Source organism: Stegodyphus dumicola, chromosome 8, assembly GCF_044657685.1.
Source record: "Stegodyphus dumicola isolate Sdum_Otavi_A_Nest chromosome 8, ASM4465768v1".
Classification (NCBI taxonomy): Eukaryota; Metazoa; Arthropoda; class Arachnida; order Araneae; family Eresidae; genus Stegodyphus; species Stegodyphus dumicola.
The window spans coordinates 154,086,988-154,113,407 of NC_140775.1; the positions used below are offsets into that span (position 1 = coordinate 154,086,988).

At 30.5% G+C, this 26,420-nt stretch overlaps 1 protein-coding gene across 3 annotated transcripts in view; it reads left to right on the forward strand.

The window, feature by feature from the left end:
* The window catches only part of LOC118182639 (sister chromatid cohesion protein PDS5 homolog A-like), a 138,735-nt gene that overhangs the window by 72,466 nt on the left and 39,849 nt on the right, over positions 1 to 26,420 (forward strand). For 2 of the 3 annotated variants that reach the window (XM_085822607.1, XM_085822609.1), the window contains exons 18-26: positions 1,518 to 1,678; positions 2,914 to 3,037; positions 6,281 to 6,433; positions 9,668 to 9,709; positions 10,437 to 10,505; positions 10,578 to 10,711; positions 10,868 to 10,991; positions 13,951 to 14,155; positions 17,615 to 17,729. In XM_085822607.1, coding sequence (XP_085678733.1) covers positions 1,518 to 1,678; positions 2,914 to 3,037; positions 6,281 to 6,433; positions 9,668 to 9,709; positions 10,437 to 10,505; positions 10,578 to 10,711; positions 10,868 to 10,991; positions 13,951 to 14,155; positions 17,615 to 17,729 — 1,127 coding nt within the window. The remainder of the gene's footprint in view (positions 1 to 1,517; positions 1,679 to 2,913; positions 3,038 to 6,280; positions 6,434 to 9,667; positions 9,710 to 10,436; positions 10,506 to 10,577; positions 10,712 to 10,867; positions 10,992 to 13,950; positions 14,156 to 17,614; positions 17,730 to 26,420) is intronic. The other variant, XM_085822608.1, reaches the window with a different exon arrangement.

The following is a 26,420-nucleotide window of genomic DNA, read 5'->3' on the forward strand; positions in this document are numbered from 1 at the left end:
AGCCAGAGATCCAGAATCATAAGACCTCAGCGATCTGGATATTTCCCGATTTTAGATTCTCAGTTTAAATCCAGTACTTCTTCAGGTTGAGTTGTCAGGTATCAAGCGTCTCTGCTTAAATAGCATTTTGTGCCTAATAAATCCATTAAAATGATGTGTGGAGATGTTCTTCATAGATAAAAGAAAAATGCTAATCCTTTCTCCTACAATTATTCAAGGGTGGAAAGTATGATCACATCAATCGAATATAATGTCATTGGCCGTTATGCCGTTATAACTCTCTAGCCAGAAGAAGGTTTGTTTGAAAGTGGCCTGCAGTAGCCTCATTTATGGACACCTGCTTTCTTTTGTTGAGTATTATATTATCTCTTCCTAAACTTTCTAGGGGGATTAAAAAAAAAATGAGAGGGGAGGCAGTCTGGAAATGCTGGACTTTGTACCGTATATGTCAATGAAATTGGTGCTTTCATTTTGGTGATTTCATTTGGAACGGTGATCAGAAAAGGAAGACACTCAGCAATTTATGCTTTTTTCTCTGTCAAGGCATAATTAATGTCAAATTAAAAATATCTGTATGCTGTGTAGGGAACAATACTTTTTTTCAAACATGGCTTGAGTTTTTGTACTAGAATTTTTAATTTGCTTAATGCACGTGGTTGCTAATCAGTAGCAGTTCAAGATTTTGGTTTTTACAACCAAACTCATTCTTATTAATTCTGTAGGTAGGACAAAAATTAAACATGTCTCCATCTATTTATAGGCTTGCAGAGAAGCTTAATTTTAGGTACATGTTATGATTGATATATGATTCATTGCAAGCTGTGACATGAATAAACTTTGATTCAGTGTATGTTTAAATTCATGATTTATACCTCAATCATTCTGATGATGATTTGTTTCTTATGTGTGAGAAGTAATATAGTAATATCTGAAATAAGATTGAAAAGTGAAAAAAGAAGGAATGATAATAGAATATTTTTGATAATATCTACACACTCTTGCAGAATAAGTGCATATTAAGAAAATTTTATTAATTTCTATGCTGAATTGTTTTGGAGGGAAAAGGAAGCCAAGTAGAATGAGGTGTTTAATATTAATAAGTTTAATCTTTTATAAGTAGGCAAACTGAAGGTTTAAGTTAGTTGCAGTCATATCTGTAGAAGTGCAGTGTTTATTGGAATCCATGCACTTTTGGCCTGAAGAAAAGGGAAAATTTTCTGACTACCCCAAAAAATATATTTTAATAATGAAAACAGTTTAACTGTTGGTTACTTTTTTAATGCTTCATTTAGGATGGGGTTTTTATTTCAAGAGTTTTGTTCTGGCAATTTAGTTCTTAATAACTTAATTATGAATTTGTTGTAAAAATTTTTATTTGTTCTTGTAAAGTAGTACATTCAAAAATATTCAGAATACGCATTTGATTGAATAAGTATTAAATTATGCAGTTTTGCTGTAAAGTATTTGTGTTATATATTACTTAATACTTCTCATTTTTAAAATTGAAACATTTGCAGGCTCTTTCATTTTCATTTCCGTCAGCTTTTTGCGATACTGGAATATTTAATGATTTGCTGTTGCTTCTGCAAGTGGAAGATGAAAGTGCTGCTGACGTAGTGCTTCAGATTCTTCTGAATTGTTCAGTTGATTTAGAAATGCTTTCTCCGAATGTTTATACGTAAGTAACTGTCACTTATCTTTTTCATAGTAAGGTTTTTAACATAATATTTATTCAAACAGATCATCCAGATTTGTTGAAATTTTTATTGAACCTTCAGATTTAACTAAAAGATATTAAGATTTTCTGTTTGTTCTCTGAATGTTTTAACTTTCAGTTGAATTCTGCATATACAAAATAGTATTATTCCACGGATGTGAAACATACATATTTTAACAAATTCTAAAACCTTAGATATATTTATTTATTAAATCTTGTCATAACTTATATAGTTCAAATCTTAATTTACAGAATTAGAATTTGAGCTGCACTTTTAATCCAAATTTTTAAGCTGTAAAATTAAGGTTTGGAATAAATTCAAAGTAATTATTTTTCAGTCTTATTTCTTAATAAATCTGATAGCTTAGTGCATTTGTGTTACTATGTGTTAAATAAACTTTCTTCTTATTTTTCAGTATCTGTTAAGATTATAGTTATTTTTTATTATTTTTCAGTATAAAAAATCAGTTGTGCCTTAATATCTAAGTAATACCTCTGCTTAGATTAATAGCTAAAAATTATTTTTTTGTGAATGTTAATTTCAAATGATTCAGATTATTTCTAGAGGTAAATAATGTTTCATTTTTTGGCAGCAAATTATCCTGTGCATTCACACTTTTTTGTGTAGCCTTTAAAGTATTAGGAAAAAGAAATATTTTTTTATAAAGTATAATTTGCTTTGTTAATCAGATCATTAATAAAAATATTTGAATGTTATGGCTTGATGTGTGATTTCATTAACACATCACTGATATTTCTATTGTTTGTTTTCTCTTAATAATGTGTCTACAATTTTTAAATCAACAGTTATAGGTTAGACTTATGTTAATGCATTATTTAAGACATATACTATTGCATACTATCCATGTTTTGTTATAAATAAAGAGATTATTGTGTGTTTGCAAATTTAAAACATTCAATTTGTGTATTACTTGAACTACACAGTGTTTCCAGAATATTGAACTATTTAATATACTGAATCTAGGAGACTGAAAACTTTATGAGTTTTATGTGTCTTCATGAAAGATTGTTGTACCTTCATGTTACATACTTTAAATTATTATTTATGTGGACATTAAAATAGCAATGCAAAATTTATGCAATAGTTAAAATAGCAATGCAAAATTTATGCAATAGTTTGGATAGCTGTTTCTTTTAATGATTATATGATATTATAAATCTTGCTGTATTTTTAGGAAGCTGTTGCCTATTCTTGAACAGTTTATTGAGGTTGGTTCTCCCAAACAAGCTAAGCATGCTGTGCGCTATATGTTTGCCATTGTTAAAGATAGAGTAACAGTTTTTGGAAATATTCTCAAGGTAATATGCTTATTATGTATTTTGAAATTGTTGCTCATGCAGCTTTAGAAATTTAAATAACAGTAGGTGCTGTCTTATTCAATCATGATGGGAACAAGTAATAAAATGGCTGGTTAAGCCAGATTATGTAAAAACAACAAGTGCCATTTTGTATGGCAAAAAGTCAGTAATATCTTTCAACTATAAAAAAGGGCTCATATTAAGAAATGAGCACAAAATTTAAGCATTAGTTGTTCTTTCTTTTTCTCTTTCTACTAGAGAGGGTATTTAAATTTTTGTGAACGAGTGGTGTAGTCAACAGATTATGCTAGAAATATACAGATTTGGCTGTTTTGAAAAACCTGTGTTCCCAGCCATTCTTCAAACAGCTGAGCATTGCAAATAACTTGTTTCTGGAAAATGTTGAGAAAGCTTTGTTGTAAAGCCTTTTTAACATTATCATGAGTTAGTGTCGTTTGCTTTGCAAAAAGTTTTAAACAAGAGTATGAGGACTGGAAATGTATCTATTTGTAAAAAAGTTGTTTACTTTTTAGAATTTCCCAACCCTGGTGTTATTTACTTACAAGCAGTTAATTGATTTTCTTGGATCTGTTTTGGTTAAATATGTTCTGGCTGTGATGAATACTTTTAATAAAATTGTTTTTATGAGTTACTTTTTAATGTTTAGTCTAGAAATATAAAACTTTAGAAAGCATAAATATACCTTAGAACAGCAGTTTTATCCTCTTTGGTTGTGAATTTTCAGAAGATAGGCAGTTTATATCATTTAGCATAAAGAACGTTAGTGGTTTTTTTAAGTTAAATCTTATTTACAGGATACTTTGTAAATATGAATAGAAAAGAAGAAAGTTTGCCATGTAATATGTTTAATTCAACTCAAATAAGATAAATTAACTAATGATTAGATTGAAAATTAACTGATAGTTACTTTGTATTTATTGGCAGATAGAATCAAAAGTGAACTTCTAAGTTTCAAAATATGAAGTATAGCAGAAGCAGCTGAACCATTCGCCATGTAAAAGAGAAGTTAATAATTAAGAAAGTGAAATCAAACGTGTCAAATATTAGATGATAGTAAAGCAGTAGCAAGAATATAATGAGTTAGACTAGGACTGCCCCACAGGAGTTAAATGTGCCATACTAAGAGACTGTGAGAAGGAAAAAAAAATGAAATGTTAGCAAAACCAAAGATATTTAAATGAAATGTAAAATAGAAATGAAGCAGAATGAATTTGTAGGTGATTACATGATTAGAACTGTAATTTTAAAAAGTAAATTTGTTCCCATGTCTTTTTAAGTCTTCAGATCTGAACCGAGGGGATTTTTAGCTGTGGGTGTATTTAAAATCATGTTTTTATCAATATCAAGCCTTTCCACTCTGATGGGAGAGGTGTCATTTGGATATGTGCACTGTGCCACCATTAGCTGTACTGCTTTTGAAGAAACGCTGAATTTTTTTTTTAAACGGAATTATAAAAAAAAAAAAAAAAAAAAAATTAAAAATTTTGATTTTTAAATCATGTTTATAGTAATGCATATTCAAACTGTGTGCATAATGCATTAAAAAATATACTGTATCCCAAGTCAAATTACTACATTTCTTCTTGCCAAAGGCAGATTTTGTTGTTATATGTAATTTATTTTGAAATAATCTAGACGTTATTTTCTATGCATGTAGAAAAAAATTACTCTTTAAATGCAAACAAACATTTTTGTGTATCTTAGTTTCTGAAGTATGATATCTAATAAATATAAGCAATAAGTTTTATTTTTGCTTTAATTTTAGAGGGCATGTTTTAAGGTTTTCATTTATATTATCCCATGCTTTGAAATGTCTGCACCATCAACTGCTAATCAGATTTTATGCCATCCAAAATATTTAATGGCCACCAGCATTTGCATTAGGTTTCAAATGTAATAAAATGCGTTTTAAAAATACAGAAGGGAAAAATATAATTTCAGTTGATGAATAATAAATGTATTGTTTCAGTAATTAATTATATTTACATTTAATTAGAATATCATTGGATCTACTATTGCAGTTACTAAAAAGCAATAAATCTGTCTTTGTTTTTATGCAGATGCTGCCAGATGAATTCTATTGAATATCAATAAAAATAATATCTATTCAACAGTGGCAGGGCATAAAACAAAAATTAATCTGTAATATCCCGGTTTTTGAAAAGTATATGAAACAACAAAGTTAAAAACAACTGTGTATTGTGGTAGCACAAGAAGCAAGATAACATCTTGATTTTTGTTCCAACACATCCTTGGTCTCCTAAAATTGCTCAATGTATTTTATATGAACTCTGCTGTTAAGCTGTGCAAAGTAATCTTGGTGGTTTTTTTTTTTTTTTTTTTTTCCCAATAGTATTCTGCTTAACCTCTAACATGATTTTTGCACTTCAAGAAGAGACTGATCAATTTCTATTATTTTATTCAGTTCGCAAAGCTTATTTAAAGGTCTTAATAAGAATCTTCGCATATACCTTTTTCATATAGTTATTTCAGTCAAAGATAGTCTTATTTGTCGTCTCTGTTTTCTCTGCTCTGTGCTTGATTATTCATGAAACCACATGTGATTAAATCTGAAAGATGCGGTAAAGAAAATTTTCCATTCTTGCATATATATCTTTTTTGATTAGGCTTTCTTTTTAATTTAAAAATGTTGTATCGTCATGCTTATTTTATTATCAGATCTAATCAGTTTGCTTTTCCAGTGTACTCCTGCTTTATTGTCAGCAAATCCCAAATTATATCTGCCCAATTCATATGAATGAGTACAGTTCATAAGCTGATGATATCTACAAAGAAAACTAAACATGAAAAGTTGCTGGTAATTATTTGCACTGTTAGTTACATACACAGTCATTGGCATAAATCTTATCAGTTAATGGTGCTAATATTTTCCAGAGAAGGGGTATATGTATCATTTTTAAAATTGTCTCACTGTTGGTGAAAATTTTGTAGTTTTTTTAATATTTGTGTACATTAATGTAAACTGTTAATTAATTCTATTGTTCTTATTTCTCAAATTTGGAAATTTCATTTTTGATCTTTTATATATTAAAATGTAGCTGAAAATTTTCTAATTTGTCTTTGCTGCACATTCAGCTGTTTGAATATTAATAGAATTTTCCTTTATTGACTAAAAAATTCTAGACATGTTATTAAACATTTCAAGCATTTAAATTTTACATGCCATGGGAAACTAAACTAACATGCTGTATTTCTTTATAGACTTTAAAAAAACATCTGACATTAGAATCACAGTACTTTAGGACAGCATTGGTTTCACTTGGTCATATAGCCTATCTCTGTCATGATATGTTTACTACAGACCTTAAAACTATTTTGCAGTCATTTGTTAAGGAAGTGCTTTTTAAGGATAAGGTAACAGATCATTATGAATGTTTTTTGATATTTTATTTATTTCAATTTCTGTGTTTAACATACTTGTATGTTTGTTTAGGATATTTAGTGAACTTAATGTTCGATGTGTTTTACATTTCTCAGAAAAAGATTGTGGTAGGATTTTTTTAATAATTGTACTTAATAAAAGGAAGTTAATATAAATTAGGAAGTTCACAATTTTGTTTTGATAGAGTTTTTAAATTTCTATCGGAAGAAAGGGGAGGCCATGCCAAAAATATAATAATTTTCTAAAATCTAAACTGATTCTAAACATGAAAACCAAGTATAAATTTAGTTTAAAAACAACATCATTAATTAAATACTTCTATTGTTTTTGATTATTAGATATTTTTTAGTTTATAAACTTCATAAGATAATAATACAATACTTATGCAATTGCAAAACAATCTAAAATTTGGATCTTAGTATATAAAGTGCTAACTTTCATTTTTTGCTGTTTAATTTCTAGCATTATTACAAAAAATATTTTTTATTTATTTTTTACCTGTATAATTGTAATGATATTTTATTTGTGTTAATTCATTTTGATTTATAAATCAGATTAAAATTTTAAATCACCTATCAGAAAATTTATTAACTATGTGTAAAAAAAATTCTAGACATGTTATTAAACATTTCAAGCATTTAAATTTTACATGCCATGGGAAACTAAACTAACATGCTGTATTTCTTTAGTCCCTTAATATCATTTGTATTGAGAAAAAGATTTTAATTCTGAAAAAATAAAAGTAAATGTAATTGTGCTAAATTGCATATAACAAAAAATATCCCAATTTAAAACAGTCATTTTTAAAAATGTATTTTTTAAAATAATTAGTAATTATTCTGTGATACTACTGATTCGAAAGTGCACCTTGTTTTTAACAACATTTAAGTGTTAGAAAAACAAGTTGCATCAGATTCAAAGAAATATGTTTTGTATTTAAGGTGAAATTGAAGAAATTCAATGGAATTCAATTCATTAAAGGGAATTTCCAGAATTTTCTGATGCTAATTTACATTTTCACTGTTAAAACTGTTAAAAAATATAATCATAGGAGGGCCATCCAGGAAGTAGATTACGTTTCCGTCTGTGTCCGCTAGGGGCGGGGCTAGCGCGGCCATCTTGGGGTCAGAGCGTTGCGCAGCTCAGTCTGCATCTAGCCGTGCTAGTGAGAGGTTCGTGCTGTGCTCCGTTCAGATACTGTGACGGTTTGAAATGTCTGCGTTAATTGAAAATCCCGCGAGCTGCGAGGTGCGCTCAGTAATAAGGTTTCTGGCTGCAAAAAACTGTAAACCGATAGAAATCTATCGGCAGCTTCGTGAAGTGTATGGGGACAACATTATCACTGAAGGTGGAGTGCGTCAGTGGGTCATAAGATTTCAAAATGGCCGAACCAATGTTCACGACGAAGATCGAAGTGGGAGACCCAGCATAGTGACCGCCGAACTTCTCGAAAAAGTCGATGCTAAAGTCCGTGAAAATCGAAATTTCACAATAACGGAACTTTCTTTGAGTTTTCCACAAATTTCGCGAAGTTTGTTGCACGAAATCATCAGCGAAAAGCTTGGTTACCACAAGTTTTGTGCAAGATGGATTCCAAAAATCTTGACAGAGGACCACAAAAATCAGCGAATGGCTGCAGCGTTGAACTTTTTGGACGCTTACCATAAGGATGGTGACTCTTTACTCGATCGCATCGTTACTGGTGACGAAACATGGGTGAAACATGTGAACTGTGAAACGAAATTGCAATCAATGCAGTGGAGGCACACAAGTTCTCCCCAAAAACCCAAGAAATGCATGCAAACAATGTCGGCAAGGAAGATGATGGCGACTGTTTTTTGGGACAGAAAAGGTGTAATTTTGGTGGACTTCCTGGAAAGAGGCACTACAATAAACTCTCAAAGGTATTGCCAAACTCTCCAAAAACTCAGAAGAGCAATTCAAAACAAGCGCAGAGGAATGTTGAGCTCTAAGATCTTGTTGATTCACGACAACGCCCGGCCCCACACGGCAAATGTCACTCGTAAAGTTCTTGAATCTTTTAAGTGGGAGTTGTTTCCTCATCCGCCGTACAGTCCCGACCTGGCACCGAGCGACTTCCACCTATTCCCAGCAATGAAGAAGTGACTGGCTATGCAGCATTTTGATGACGACGCACAGCTGCAAGAAGAGGTAACGAAGTGGTTGAAGGCGCAGGCGGCCGAATTTTTCGACGAAGGAATTTCCAAGCTCGTACATCGCTACGATAAATACCTTAATTTGTATGGTGACTATGTAGAAAAGTAGTATTTGAGTGTGGCTTTCATCTGTATATAATAAAATTTGTTTCCTATACTTTGTTTATTTTTTTATTCCAAAACGTAATCTACTTTCTGGATAGCCCTCGTACATTTTTACAAATGCGGATTCTGGGAATTTTTCTTTAAATATTAATGAATAGAAATAAAAATGGGAATTTTTTAAAATGTGTTTACTAAACTCTGTTTTACCAAAATAAATAGAACTGAATTTCTCTTCTGAATCATGTAAGATAAAAATTTGCTGTAATTATGTGACATGAGCATTAATAAAGCAAATGTCAAGATATGCATGCTGTACAGTTGCTGTTAATCCAGAACTCTTGTCTGGTTGTTTTGTTTAACTTAGTAAATTTAGATTCCTTTACAAATTCATACTATAAATTACCACATTCAAGATCAGGTTTCTGTTATTATTTGTATCTTTATCAGTTTAATGTTTTTATTGTTAGTGCATTAATAATTTATAGCAATGTAAACTTTTCACTTGTGCACATTGCATTATGGACATTTCATATTTCATGTTTAATTTTATTTCTAATGGCCTTTTTCCCATTAGAACAGTAGTCTTCAAACTTTATTCTGCAGCACCCTTCGAATTGTTTTCCACAGTATCTGAAATTCTAATCCGGTGATGTGATTTGTTCCACAGTATAATGAGTGCTTTTCTGTAAATAATAAAAGCCCCCCCCCAAATATATATATATATATATATATATATGAATCACTGGGTTCGCAAAATAAACAGTTTGAAGACTGTTGTAATTGCAGTATTATGTATAATATGTTAAAGCTTTTGAATTTTTTGATATCATATGAATTATAAAGTATTGTTACAAGAAATTAGTTACTAAAACATTAAAACTCTGTTGGTTATTTTTCTGAATTATTTGCTTTTCCTTCCTGGAGTTGGCTTTCCATCCTTTGAAGTTTTCCCCCTTCTTACCGTTGGTAAGCATTCTGTGTTGTAATTTTAATTTGAAAATTCATCTGTCTGAAGAATTGAAGATGTGTTTAATTTTATTTACGTTGTTAATGTATTCTCAGTTTGTGAAGGAATTTTTCTGTTCTGTAAAGGTTTAAATTTAGGAAGGAGGAGTAAAGGAAATAGCTCTGCCTTCAGTACAGGAAAAATTAAATTTCTGAAAAATTTAAATTTAAATTTCATATTAAAAATGGAGATATTATTATTGTTGGCTTAAATATGGTATTGACTTTTCAAAAGGTCATGATTTCTAGTCTCTACCCATAATTTGCCAGATTAACTTGATCTTTCAGATAAATCTTCAGTAAATATATAGTCATATCCTAAATTTTGAAAATTAATTTTGATAAAATTATAGCATGCACATTTTGTTATGTATATATTTTTTTAATAGTTTGCATCTAATATAACTTCAGTTGTGAAATATTTATTTTGGACTAACTCATAGACTATTTGTTATATAGAGATCCAGTTTTAAATATCTTGCTATACTGTTGAAACATTAATTTGAAATTATGCATGAGCTCAGTTGTAAAATCTGTTATGGTGAACTTTCACTTGTTCTGTGGTCTTTTGTGCCCCAAATGTTCTTTATATGAAAGTAGATTGTTTGTATGTTTATTATTGTTTGACTTGAAATGAAATAAGTTGAGATTCTAAATTAATCCACATTTCTTATTTTTCTGATTGTAGGAATTACCTAGGGGTGGTGCTGAGATATGGGCACCATTTGATTCCTTGCCTGATGAAACTAAAGTGAAGGTAAGTTTTATTAACATAAGTTTTTCAGTGATCTTTAAATTCAATGGACTTACACGTGCAATTTCTGCGCAGATTGAAGGAATGAAATTTATGGTTCGTTGGTTAGCTGGACTGAAAGATATGGTTCAACCACTGGCATCAACTTTAAGACTTTTAACTCTTGTTATTGAGCGCCGAGGAGATATATCAATGAACCAGCATACTGCGTATGTATTAGATTCTTCCCCAATTATTTCTATTTTATTTTTCTGTTTTATTTTATTATTTCTTATATTGTTATGCATTTCACATGAATTCACTTGATTTTGCAACAGTTCTCATTCCTGTGGCCTTTTTTTTTTTTTTTTTTTTTTTTTTAATAGGCCATTTGAAAATTCTTGGCTACGGCTGTCTGCAGCAAAGTGTATGCTTAAGCTATGTCAAGAAGCTACATATGTAGCTTCTATGACATTGACCCAATTTCAAAATCTGGCTTTCGTTATACATGTAAGAATATGTTTTCATTTTTTGTATAATTCATTATAGTCAATTAAAATTGTATTAACTACTGCATTCATAATATAAAACATCATTTGTATAAATTATGTAAATATTTATAAAAAAGTAAACTAAATAAGATATTGTACTTTTTTGTATGCACACGTCTTCTGCATATCAGTTTTTGTCTTAACCCATTTCTCATACCCTTTTTATCAGATTAAGGCAAATAATATAGTTTTAATAATATCTTACTAATCATATTAAAAAAAATCCTTTTAATGTTTGAATAATTTGACCCTAAAGTCTTTATTCTATGCACTTTCAATTTTTATTTTGAAATTGCATTGTTGTTTATATGAATTTGCATGCACTTTTGTAGTGTTTTATTTAAACGCCAAAAATACTTTAGTTCCACCTCTCAGCATAATTATTAGGGCTGTGGAAAGATTAGTATGCATTTATTTTAAAATACAGATTTAGTGACTTAATCTGTAATTAAAATTGATTTTATACTATACAGCCAAAACATTATGGCTACCTACTCAATAGCGTACTGTGTGGCTTTTAGCCTACAAAATAGCTGTATCTCGCTTTGGCATGGATGCCACAAGTTCTTGGAAGATGACTGGAGACAAGTTGTACCAAATGTCTAAGAATAGTCATGTAAAGTCGAGATATTCCTACATGGGGGTGTTTCAGCTCTGAGCTGCTGCTCGATGACATCCCAAACTGTTCACCTGGAAGATGGCAAACTCCAACATGACCATCAACGTAATGAATGAAAAATCATGATTCATCTGACCAGGCAACTGTCTTCCACTTATTCATGATCCAGTCTCATTGTTCCTGGGCCCACTGTAAACATAGTTGACAAAGATGCTTTATCAACAGAGGCACACTAGTGGGACATCTGCTGCACAGTCCCATATCCAACAATGTCTGCTGAACTGTGTGTTCCAAAACACTTGCACTTGTACCTGCATTGACAGCTGAGCCACTGTCTTGTGCCGATTTTGCCGTACCAAGCAGGTCAGTCTTTGACATCCTTTTTCTTTGAGCATGCTTGGACGTAGTGTATACTGCTGGTTTCACCATCATTTATCCACTTAGCATAAATACTAAAAATGGCAGATCATGTACAACCTACCAGCTGTGCCATTTCGGAGATACTCATTCTAAGTCTTCGGACCATTACAATCTGTCCTCTATCAAATTCTCTTAGATTAGTGGCCTTTTTCATCACTCTCAGAAGTGCAAGAATGATTCCTTACCTTCTGCAGTAGCGGCTAAATACCATTCCCACTTATCACATTTTGAAATATGTGGGATGGTCATAATATTTTGACTCTGCAGTGTATATTAAATGTTTATCATGAAATTTGCACATTTAAAAATCATTACATATGTTATCACTCTAATACACACTTTCTGTCCCCTTCCCCTTTATTTTCAAATTTATATGTAAGAGAAATCTTAATAATGTAATTTCTTTTGCCAGTAACAGTTAACTGAATGAAATAATGAGCATGCTGGACCATACATTAGTAATAAAATTTTTGCTTTGCCAAATGATTCTTCAATATTAACTTATTCTTGGGTATTCCTATGATGTGATAAATGGTTCATAGATATTAACTGATTTTGCTGCATTCCTATGATGAGATAAATGTTTCTTGGGCATTAAATGACATCTGAGCCAAACTAGGGATTACTCACCATTGTTGATTATCTATTACTAAGGCACTCACCCACACTTTTATCACAAAAAATTTTTATGATCTTAGACTGTATGCTGATCTTGCCATATGGTTTCACTTATGAAAGGTGATGTCCTTTATTTGCATATATTTTCTAAACTTTGTATAGCCTACTTGTTTAACTTCAGTATGTTATTTCTTGCATATTGGTGCAGATATTTTTTAATTATTTAACTTATGATTTTAAGACTCAGTATGTTATTTCTTGCATATTGATGCAGATATTTTTTAATTATTTAACTTATGATTTTAAGACTGTATTTTGTAGTGTTGCCCTTTTTGAGTATTACCTAGTATTAAAGCTGAAGCCATCATCTTTTCCAAGGTTATGGCACACTGCCAAACATTTTGATCAGTAGAGTAAGTCAATAAATGCGGATAAACTATGAGGCTGGGCATTGGAATTTCAAGTTGAACATAAGTAGTGAAGGGAAAGAACTATTTTGGCTGAGATTTGCAGGTGATTGCTTCATCCATGAAACCACAAAAAGTATGACTTATCAAAACACAACAGATTTTATTAATAAAAACATTTAAGTGCCATGCAATTTATATATATATATTATCAAGTTAATTTAAATTAGATTTTTCAAATCTCATATAAAATAATGTGGGTTAAATATTAGTCTAATGTTTAGATCCATATTGCTAATTATTATCATTACATTTGTAAGTAAATACATAAGTACAGCTTTATTAATGTGAGGAAGTACAGACTTTTGTTTTAGATCCTAATACATTGATCCTTAAGAAAAATTCTTTTAATCCTTGTTAAAAGTTGTTGAACTTTTATGAATTAGAAAGTTATTTGATGTGTCTAAGAAATGGAACTACAAATAAATTTCCTTAATCCATATTGATAAGCTATTTATTGTTGCTTGCTTATAAAAGCATAGTTAAGTTATTTTTCAACTGAGAATGTTTTTAATGTTTCAAAATTAATCGTTAAAAGTAGACAGTCAACACATTTGAATATTCAGCAACATAATGTCTTGTTGAATATTCAAAAGTGTTTGTCCTTTATTGTGTTGCTTTTCCTGCAGCACACAATTAATTCCTTGCCAGTATTCTAATTGAAGTTTTGCTGTCTGATAAATATTATTCTGACATTTATTATTTTAAATGTGAGTTATTTATTGCTTTTATTATATTGAAAGACTTAGAATATTGTTAGATTTAAAATTTGGTTTCTTACTGATTTGTTGTAGGACCCTTGTCATGAAGTAAGAGATCGCTTTGCACAAAAACTTAACAAAGGATTAAGTATATTAAAATTACCTCTTGAATTCCTAGCAATATTTTCTTTGGCTGGATTAGATGAAAGGAAAGAATTTAGGGCTGAAGTAAAGAGGTACCTTACAAATAATGTTACTAAGCGAAGAGAATATGTGAAGGATCATGTTTTAACAAATGGTATGCCCATGTGTCGTATATCAGTTTTTCCCTTTCTTTTTTATGTGTTTTGGTACCTCTTGGAAATAATCTATTTTTTTTTTTTTAATTTAGCTGATTACTTTTTTAATATTTATCAGTTGTTTAAATAATTTGAAAATATGAATTGTATATATTTGATAAAGTTTGTAAATTTCTTTAATTTCTGTTTGCATTAGAAAATGTTTCAGTATTTTCACCATATTATTTAAAGCTGTGTTGTCATATATGATCTAACAATTATTTTGTAGAGGCTCTCCAATGAAAACTAAGATTTTAGCCAAAGAGTTTAGTATTATTTGTTAATGCTTAGAAGACAGGTGACTGAAAAAAAACGGCCAGAGCTGCAGTCTCAAAAAGACGGCTGTGGGCGAAATTTGGGCCAGAGAAACATCCCCCTCCCACAAGTTTTCAGCTGTGTTTCGTATGATTAACTTGCTTTCTAGAATTCTATATAAGTAACCTAACTATACGGATATGCATATGCAAATGAGTGTGCGTGCATATGCAGCAGAAACGTGAATGTGTAGGATGTATGTATGCCAATTGTGTACGTGTATGCAAACAGATATATGCATATTATATGCACACGCAGATAAAAGCGCACACATGTATGTATGTGTAAATACTGTGTATATATAGAGAGATGTATACATATATCCGTGTGTATACATATATTTGAAAATCACAGATTTAAATTCTAATATTATATTAATTTATATTTTTTCACATTCTGCATAGACGTTTTATTCAAAAATAAGAGACGAAACGTGATAATATCCCAGTTATTGATTATTTTATGGAAAGAGACTAATTCCCTTTATAAAGTCTGGAATTTCTCTGAGATCATCAATAATTATTCTTATATATTTACTTTGTATATTTCTTTTGTTATAAATATTTGCAAATTCAAAAATGTGGGGGAAAAGTATTAAGTAACAGTTTTATAGCATTTACTAACATTTAACTTTTAAAAAATATCTCATTAAATTAGCATTTACTCTTCGTTTCCTAGGTGATAATCAAAATGAGAATTAATAATTAAAATATAAATACATATGTATCCTTTTGCTCCAACTTTCGTATAAGAAATTGTACCCGTGTTGATAACAGTCAGGGTCATACCTTTGGTCAATTGGATGTCACCTAATAGCATATCATTGAAGTCGATATACACTGGTGATTCTCGAAGGTTTTATTCTTTGCTGCAGCCAAATAAAGCTTCTGTTCCCCCCCCCCCAGCTACAACAAACATATGGGCCAATTTCATGCAGAAAGTCCTTAACAAAGGCCCATCAGCAGCCGAGCGATAAAAGCTGCTGAATGCTGTTAGTTCAGTCCGGGATTCGAGTTCCGGCGAATGGGCTGGCTGTGTGGGCGTTATTTAGGTTTTCCCCATGTGTAACTTTCCCTTAAAACATCTTCCATAAAAGCATCCTTCCCTTTCTGTGTAGTTCCTAATGGTGGAGCACATAATAAATAAATAATAATAAATATATTCCTTAACGATGTTATTTTTCCATATACGCAAACAGCGCTAGCATAGTTTTGCATAATCATACAGTTTAATTCATCTATACTATCTGATTTTATCTAATTAAGAATGAAATTGTTATCACTGGGGAAGTAATAATGAGAAACGCTATTTTAATAGCATTTGTAGTTTTAGTATTCCTCACATTCTTGTGCATAATGAAAACACGAGCTAAATTTCTGCAGAGGTGACCTGCATAATAGCATCTGTAATTTGACAGGATAATTATCTGTTTATGACAGTTCCAGATTTTATATGCACATATAAAAAAAAAGTCAGAATATTTGGATTTTGTCCAAGGGAGAAAGACCTGGAGGACTTAAGGGATATTGGTTGCTACACGTGACATTACAGTCAACAAGTTCACAGAAATGTGAACCTAACCAAGCTATGGGTGTTTGTCGATTTTACCGCCAAGCTTAATAAACCCACTTGAAATTTCATGATATTAGTATTAATTTGAAAAATTTTTCAGCGTCATCAAAAATGTATTTTTTCTTTATATTTCTCCTTTTTATTGTAACTTTTGTATTTATTATTGATGTTTGAAACATGCAAAATGCAATCCAGTGCAATGAAAATATAATCAATAAAACCTTTTTTATAGTAAAAGAGAATATTTAAAAAAAAAAAAAAAGAAGAAAAGAAAAAAGGAAAACATGCTATTGGGGGGGAAGACATTTTATCACAAAAATGCAAGAAAGAACAATGAATAATAATGTAAATGAATGTAATTTAATGAATAATAATGATACAGTGGAAAGAAAATCAATAAAATTTTTAAAAAAATGAATATAAATATAAGCTGTTTGACAATGTTTGTAACAAAATGAATGTGAATTGCCGATTTATATGAGAAACAAATAGTTAAACATCATTTTCAAGTATAAATTAAAACTGTTAATCAGTATTTGTAATTCTATACTAAATTCAGATTTAAAACAAATAAAAACTGATTAGACTATGATTTTAGGTGTACCTAGGAGGTATTTGCTGCTTAGGCATATTTTCATTACAACGCAAGGTCAAAACTGCAAATTCTTGTAATTTGCATTAAGTTTTCTGATAAATCGTTTAAGCAGCTACTTTTCTCATATAAAAGAGTCATTCTGCTATAACTATTGCATTTCAGGAATGCAACCAAATAGGATCATGGAGCATATTCAAGATTTATGGAAATAGAATATTTACTGCAGATTAATATAATCAACCTTTTTATCTTTGCAGAACAAAACAGATGTTTATTTGGACATATTACGGTTATGTTTTCCTCTCAAATAAAAAACATCAAAAAAGAAAGTAACAAAATAATCATCTTACAACAAGACTGCATACTTCTTATTACAGTTGCAATATGCATTGCTGCTTGAATTATATGTTCTTGGATTGGTTAGAATGGAATAGAATATTGTGCAGCGTTATTCTTTTCTTTTAGCCCTCTAGGAGGCCTGATTTAATATCGGCGGATATTTTAAGTGGAGAAAACTAAAAACATATAGTTAGAGGAAAATTCTGACCTAAACTGCTTCTGAGAATATCACCACAGCCTTTGCTGCAAATGTATCAAACATAATTCAGCATATGTAAATTGAAATGGAATTTCACTTTGGTATCTAAGAGACAATCCACTAAGTTCATATTAAAGTTAAGTAATATTAGAAATTTTCAATCCATATTTATTTTGCAATATAAATTGTTAAGTTGCCTCAAATATTTTTTCTAATATTTTTTTTTTTTTTAATCTAATCTATCTTCCTCAGTGATGTTGTATTTGAATAATTGTATTGAGTATTGTAAGTGTGTGTTTTAATCAATCATATATGATTTATTATTAAAAACAAATCTGACTGTGAAAAAATTGTAGCAGAAACTTCTTGATTACAATAAGTTACTATTTCTATTTATAGATGATCTTTTGGCTTATCTACCGGACTATTCCCTACCATATGCAATTCACTTATTAGCACATTTACCTTTCTTCACAACTTATAATGATGTACCATCTTTATTAAAAATAAAAGAGTAAGTTAATAGCTATTGATAATTTTCATGTCAACTGTTTTTATTGTTAAACCTTGATGAAATACTTACCTTATATTTCCGCTGATAAGATGATAGTTAATTCATAAAAAAGGCCCTGAAATCGAGGGTTGTATTTTAAAACAAATTTTAAAAAAAGAGGGAGAGATTCAAGTTTATGTAAATTAAAACCATATTTTAAAAAAAAATCACTCCCTAAGTCCAAAAAAAATCCTCACATTCATCATCTAGGGCAAATAGCTCAAGTACATCCTCACTTTTCATTGTTCAGGAGCGCATTATATAAGTGCTATTAAGTCGATTTCCACTTCGTCATCAGTATCTCATAAGACACCGTCCTCAGTGCCGTCCATTGTAGTAGAAATTCCACACTTTTTGAAGAATTTAATGACTGTTTCTACTTTATTACACAGCACATAAAGTGACACAGCACATAAAGTGACCAGCTTAGCTCCCACCTTTCTAATACTACCTTTCAGCACTGATCATTGAGTTATTCCATTGTTCATGCATGTAATCTTTGAATAGTTTTCTATTTAAAGAGACATCTAATTGTCATAGCATTGAAGTTAAACCACTAGGTATAATGGCAATCTCATTAGAGAGTTGCCAACTCTCCAAATTTAGGTGGGAGATTCGTATTTCCGTTTTCCTGATTTGCATTTTATTTCTTCTGACTTTCTCTATTTTTTAAAATTTCTCAGGATTTTTATGTAGTTTACTTTGTTATTTGCACCAAAAAAATGATTGATTTTTTATATTAGACAGACAAAGCAAGGTCGAGGTTGTTATTTCATTCGTCTTGCTGTTAAGCAGCATAAGTTTCACATGGTTCCCAGAAATAGTTTGAGAAATTGCACTCTTTTCTCTTAGTTATTTATGCCTACAAAAAATGCAACTGATGACACTGTAACTAATTGTACACTGAGTGACTTTCCGTCTATTATTTCATCTAGAAAATTTAATATATTTGCAATGCATACCATTTATCATTGCGATTTTTTGATTTCGCATGGTGGAAGGGCTAATGTTCTTAAACATGTGCGTTTACAAGGGCATTGGTAGTTGTATTTTAAAAGAAATTAAATTTATCTGTGAAAACAAAGGGCCAAAAAGTTATTAATGCAGAATGCGTGTTTTGCCTTTTTAATGGAGCATAACATGCCACTGAATGCATCAGATCATGCTGCAGTTTTATTTAGAACTGTAAATGTTTCTCAGCTGAGAAATTGCTAAAAAATATTCAAGTGCAAGGACAAAAACAGCTGCAGTAGTATAAGAAATGGGTTCAAGAAATTGATATGAAAAATAAATCATCAGTTATTGATTGCATTAAAACAGTTTCATTCTACCTCTGTATGGATAGAAGCAATAATATAATGCAAAACAATAGCCAATTGTTCTTTCTTTTTTTTTTTTTATTAAGATTCTTCAAAAAATAAGTGTAGTTTACTTTCCTGCCCGCACCTTAGGAGATTATCCTGAAGAATTGTGTTTTCTTTAAAGTTTTGATGATTAGCACAGCTAATCATCAAAACTTTTAAAAGAAAACATAATTCTTCAGGATAATTCTTAGCACTTAGTGCCAACAAGCTAATCATCAAAACTTTTAAAAGAAAACATAATTCTTCAGGATAATTCTTAGCACTTAGTGCCAACAATGTACCCGGAATGGTAGCCTTAAAGACTATGTAGCAGGCATCTTAAAAAAAGTAAATTGAGATTTGCAAATTATAAGGTGCACCTGTTATCTTTTAAATTTAGCAGTTTAAGAAGGAGCAGCTTTATTACCTAAAAGAGAGGATGAACACATTGTTGATATTTATTATTATCTTGAAAAGGTTTCTAAAAGAAAGGAAAAATTGAAACAATTCCAACATCTTTGCAATACTGAAATAAGAAAAAAATTTGTAGCATGTATGTACACTCTGGTTTCTAGAATCGTTGGCCTATGGAACCCACTTCTTACATTTTTTAAGGAAGAAGTAAATGGATATGTAGTTATTACTTCCACGGTTAAAAATAGATGGGAGAAAACTTAAGTAATTTCTGCTCCTTATAGCAGTTTAATTGGCAATTGTCAAAATAATACTACAAAATACGGGATATCCATAAAAGAAGGTCCCAGTTTCAATGGTATATTATAACAATTTAATTTGGACTATTTACAACAAATTGCACATCAAATTTAAGGTAAACTAACCTAATGTTTCTTACAAATGTTCAATATGCACACCTTTAATTATGCGATACACAAGAATGTCCCAATGTTTCAATGGTATATTATAACAATTTAATTTGGACTATTTACAACAAATCAGACATCAAATTTAAGGTAAACTAACCTAGTGTTTCTTACAAATGTTCAATATGCGCACTTTTAATTATTCGATACACATGCAACCTAATGTCAATTTTTTCCTGTGCTTTTGTTAACAAATCCGGCATAATGGAAGCAATAACCTCTTCAATTCTGTGTCTCAACTTTTACAAATCATTTCGTAGTGGCATAACATAAACCACAATCTTTTATGAAGCCCAAAAGGAAAACATTGCATAACATTATATCAAGTAAATGTAAAGGCCACCAAAAAATTAAAAGCCGATCTTTTCATCATTGCTCCGTTTCATGAATTTATCTTTCAGTAATCTAAATGAATTTTCGAATTTTTCCAATGAATCGTTATACATGATTACAGAAATGTCATCTGCGTAACAAACAAATTTTATATTTTCCTTTTTTATTAGGAGCTTCTTAATAATGAGGCTCCAGAACAGGGGTGTGCTACAAGAACCCTGAGGACAACCCTTCGTAATTCTATATATTCAACATTCTCATTCCTATTTTTAAAAAAGGTGATTCTATTTTGAAGGTAATTTTTAAGTGCCAAAAAACTGTTTGGAGATATGAAGTGTTTTTAAAACGATAAGTAAGGAAGACCAGAGAATGGAATCAAATGCTTCCCGTATATCAAAAGTAATCAGGGCCACATAGCTGGTTTGTCTCATGTTTCTTATATGTTGAACCAGTCTATACAGTGCCAAGTCTGTTGATCTTCCCTGTTTGAATCTGTATTTGCTAATAAATTGAATTTCACTGAGTTTATGAAATATTCTGTTAGTAATTAATTTATCTAAAACCTTTCCATGAGTCTTCAATAGACAAATTGGACGAGTACCTCCCTTTGATTTCATCAGCAGAACTAATTTTCCTATTTTCCAAGGGTCTGGGTCAACTATAACCAGTATGGATGCATGTGTAAGCATTTTCTTAAAACCTTCCAAACTGTTGTCTTTGTCAACGAAATTTCATGACAAGATTTCTTGGGACTAAAATGCTCTAGCAGGGTCTACATCCTATACAGAAATTTTTGAATCATGCCTTGCTTTTCCCCTTACAAACACATCCGGTCGTTTCGAATTGCCTGTACCATCAGGGGATGTTTTTGCCACATGGGGATCATAACTAAACTTTAAATGAAACACATCTTGAATTGAAATTATAGATTCACTTTTAGCAAACTGCAAAACACAAAATGCTTTACTCTTAAGAGTTGCCATTTTGCTTACGTGGCACTGCAAATGAGAAAACAACAAAGCAGTACTTGTGCATGTGCTTATCTAAAACTGCTTGAGTAATTCTTTAATTCTGACCTTGAACCAATACTTACAGTTAATACTATTAAAATTTATTATAAGGACATTCTTTTGTGGACATACTGTATAAGTGTATTATTTGCATTTAAGAGTTAGTAACTGAGCTTTCCGATATTAATTAGTTACTATTTAAAGTCAATTCATTATTAAAAAGTATATTTTCTTTCTATATATTTTTATTATTTAAGAAATCTTTTTGTCATTGAGAGAATTCTCCAGATTTCTTTAAAAAAATCTACTGATTTTAAGTACAGTAGATTGGCAAGTGTGTTAGTATTATTCCATGTTAAGCAATTTTTTTAAGCACTCAGTTATGACTGTGAAACATATCCCACACTAAAAAACTGTATTGATTTCATAGAACATGTGGTAGCATTTGCCACACATTTTCTATCCACAGTGTTACCCCATTCTTGTCCGTCCACCCTTTTCATGAAAATACAAAAATGCCTGGTGAGAATTTTATTTTAGAAATAGTTTTCTTCTAGAAAATGGCCATGGTTTTTTAACTTTGTTCCTTCTGCCATGCATGATAATACTGTTATGAATTTTGTAAATAGATTATTTTAATGCAGTTATATGTGATATTGTATTTTTCTGTATAATGTAACATGAAAATCTAGAGAAGTGAAACTTGCCAGAAAAATAAGAATACAGGGATACGTCTATGTAACATTGAGTAAATGGCTATCTCACTAAATTGGGGAGATATCACAAAGCTGGCAACGGCTTTGGCGAGAAATTGCCGAAAATACTAGAAATATTTCGGTGGCCAGAAGAATTTTCTTCGTGTTGTTGTTAGTTCAGTGCGAGTCGGAGTACTGAGATATCTCTGGCTTATCTTCATTCTTTATATGCGCTTTGCATTGCGTTGTGTTTGACGTTTTTAGTAGTTTGAAGTGTAACTCCTGATTGTACTGTGTGATACTGTGAAGAATTGTACAGCTATTTTTATGGAAAGTTCAAGAACTCTGAAGTATTTCTTTCAATAAAATAAATTTTATCAATCTTTCATAGGAGTTGTGTGCATTCATTCAATCTATTATTACGAACCCGTATGCATGCAATAGTACTACTATAAACCTGGTCTTTTAATGGCCTGTACTTCTAATTTGAATAATTTTTATGCCTTTTGTTTCCATTGATCTATTGTTTATCAAGTATAAGTTATTCAATGTTTCATCCATATTTCCAATATTGGATAATGGAAATTCGTATTTTTGCCTCATACCAATAACAAACTTTACTTATCTGAACTCGTGACATTATAGTCAAGGTCTTTTGGTAATTTCTGCGAAATTTTTTGTTGTTGTTGTTGTTGTCCATGAAGTGAGAGCACCAACATACTGTTGCTTTAAATTCTTTGCCTTGCTCTGGATTGACTGCCGCCCACTTCAGTGCATAAGCCCTAATCATATTTCTTGTAACAGCATAATATGCTACTGTTCGTGTACCCATTGAAAAACATCAATTTCTGAATCTGACCAGCAAGCTATTGCTCTGCTCAGAAACAATTTATATTGACATTTTTTAATAGCATCTTCAATCTTTCTACCATCTTCTCTGTTATGTCAAAAGCTGTTCCTGCTTTTCAGTTGTTTAATTTTTTAACTTGTTTTATGACTTTTAACTTAAAGCTTACTTCATATTTCCTTTTTTTCGTATGATTAGGCTCACAATTGAGAAATTGTACTCTGATTACACTTATAATACAAATTGTTTGAACACATGACACAACCTGCAATGAAACTTGTTTAAGGTGCATGTGAGTTTGTGATTTAATAGCTTCTATAGGTAGTGCTGCCAGATGCAAGAAAATAAAATTGTTTGAAATGATGATCACTAATTTAAACTAAATTCATAGGCCATCGATAGTTTGGGGGTTGTCTTATAGGACAAATATGTGGTAAAACTACAAAATTTTGACAAAAACTTAAACCTTGTCTTATCTGGTCATCTTATCTTCTGAAATATATGGCAATTAAATATGTATGGTACATTTAAGTTAAAGTGCTTGTGCCAGGCAGCAGACAATTATCAATATGCACAAGCAGTTCATTTCATGTCTAAAATATCCAGTTTGTTTAATATATATATTATATATATGCAGAGGCAGTTTAATTTAAATTTGTATTATACTTATTAAACTTTTGTAAGCAGATTATTTAAAGAAACAGGATAGAGAAACATGCTTGAAATTAATTTTAAACAGACATTTTCTGATGGCTGCTGTTCAGCATTTCCTGCTAATAATGAATAGAACTCATTATCATAGCCAGCTTGATGCCTAAACATAAACTCTGATTAGCATTCTAGATGAGCCGTAACCTTCTGCCTTTTTTGTTCCTCCATTTTGCTGATTCCTTATAAAATGAAAGATTGAAAATAATAAGCATATTAAGTACTTACTTATTATATTAATATAATACAACCATCTTATTGAAAGTTACCAAATTTTCTGAATATGACAAGTTTTGAAAAACACATGACACATAATAATTCTTCAGTTTTAACAAGCAGTCGTGCCATTTTCAGGTGTATAATTTTTATTGTTTTATTATACTCCAATTTCCAATGAATTTTATATGCAAATCATGTTTTTTTTTCTGTGTAACTCTCTTAAAACATGCATATGTTGGATTTGCCTGCAATGAAGTAATTGCAATAAAATTTCTACAGGAATACAAAGTTTTCCCTCAAATCACTGAAGAATCACTTTTGAATTTATTTTTGCAGTGATCAACTGTGAAATCACAGGGGGGCACTAGTAAATATGTTTATTGATGGATTTTTTAAATTAATTTAAACAAAATATATATGTAATAATTTTTTCTTTTAATTATAAGCAGGATTTTTTGTATTTATGAAATATAGTGAACAAATGGGAAATTTACCAGTATTAGTGGTTAAAATGTGAAATATATGAAAAATTTTTGATTGAAAACTTGTTTGTCTGAGTGAATATGTGGGGTACATTTTTGCTATGCTCAGTGAGTAGGAGGATAACTTGCATAATAATTCTTTAAAGTCCTCAGTCTTTTTTAAGTTGGGGAATACCAAACTGTTGCTTTCCCCCCCCCCACGATATATTTACAGTTCAACATCATCAGGGGCATATTGTGGAAAAATAATCCTTTTGCTAGATTCACCAGTGATGTGATTCTTTATGGATACAGAGTTGTCCACCCCTGCTACCAAGTGTTGCTTTATAAAAGAATAAAATAATGATATTGATTGATGCAAGCATAATTTCTTAAAAGTAATTAAAAATTACAACACTTAAATTTAGTGTGTTACATGAGCTTGGTGGTCATTGTAGATTTAAGCAGTTTTGGGACGAATAAATGATAAAGGCCATTCGCATCTCTTCTAAATTTCCTTGGCTCTCACATTCCTATATTTTAATATGAGTCATCGTTAAAAATCATGCTTCACAAAGATATAATGATGAAAGTAGTAATAATATGTTTAGTGTTTTTTTTTTTTTTTTTTTTTTTTTTTGCTAGACTCGGATACTGATTTTTAATCTGGAATTTTTTAATATTTTTGATGAACTTCAAATTTAATTCATGATCATGGTTTTCACTAAGGAAGCACAAATTTCCCCAAACTACTAATTATTTTTTTTTAACAAAACAAATTATTTTTTTGATTTTAATGTAAAAACTTGCCTGGAATTTCATACCTGGATTTGTGTACTTTTGATATATTGCCTTAATTTCTTTGACATATTTTTAGATATCACCAAAAATGTTCTGGATCGTATCTATACAGCCTTAGAGGATTAAAGTTAGCAGAAATATCAGCCTAATACACCAAATTGTTGCACTAATTATCATTTTTAAGATAATTTCCAAATTTTTTCTTTTTTTTTTTTTTAACTATAATTCATTTCTTAATTGCAATATGTGATTTAAAATCTTCCCATGTGACAAACACTTCACCTTCAAAAGTAAACATTCATAGTCTATTTACAAAGATGAACAAAGTTGTTTGAAAGTCCAGTTTTTCAGCAGTGTCTTTTTAATAAAATTAATAATGGAGACTACTTGATCCAATACTTTGTTTAATTTTGTAGGCATTGTGATGTAACTTGCTAGTTTTTTTCTGTACGACCAGTCTAGAAACATGTCATTTTTCATAGCAGTTAGATGTATGTTAAGTTTACAATACTGGATATATAACTAAAAAGTGAGTCATTAATCGTTTGCTGATTACAGTTCTTGCAGGGTGAAAGTGTTCCACAAATCAGGGCCCTAAAAGAATGTTTTGAAAATGAAATTCTATCTTGTAGATTATGGATTCAAAAGGACTTTGGTTTCTGTCCAAATATTACAAAACTGATTTAGTATTTAGAAAAATCAAACTACATTTTCTGACATCTTTCAGAGCCACCAGAGACATTATGATCTAAAATTATATTAAGTGCTAATGCAGTGGTTACTTTAGGGATAATGCAAAGTGTATTTTGACATACAAGAAAGATGAAATTGATCAGAAGCACAAAATGATGATGCCAGCTGTAGAGAACAGTTTAAAGAAAACTAATTCTACATATGTTATCCAACAGAACAGAATCCTATGAGCATATTTGTACATTATATTGTCTGCCTGTATCCTTGAGTACTCCTTCAGCTTTGAAGCCAAATTTTTATAGCAAAACTTTTTTAAAATATAAATTTTTAAGCACATTGATAGACATAATTATTTTCATAAACAATTTTTCACAGTGGTTGATCAAGACATCACATAGATGTCAAACAGATTCTTAATGCACTACCATTTTATACCTGTATAGCACGTTAATAGCATAGGTGCTGAGAGATAATTTATATGTAAACATTGTAGTTATGGGTAGGAGAATCAAGGAAAATATTTAGATTACAGCAGTGTTAGCTTTCAGTTAGGTCTCCCTCCTCCATTTATTTCAGTAGTTCTATTTAATTACAGTAGATATAAGAACAGTGATTTATATTCCCCCTCTTTGTTTTCCCTGAATAATTATGAAATTGTTGA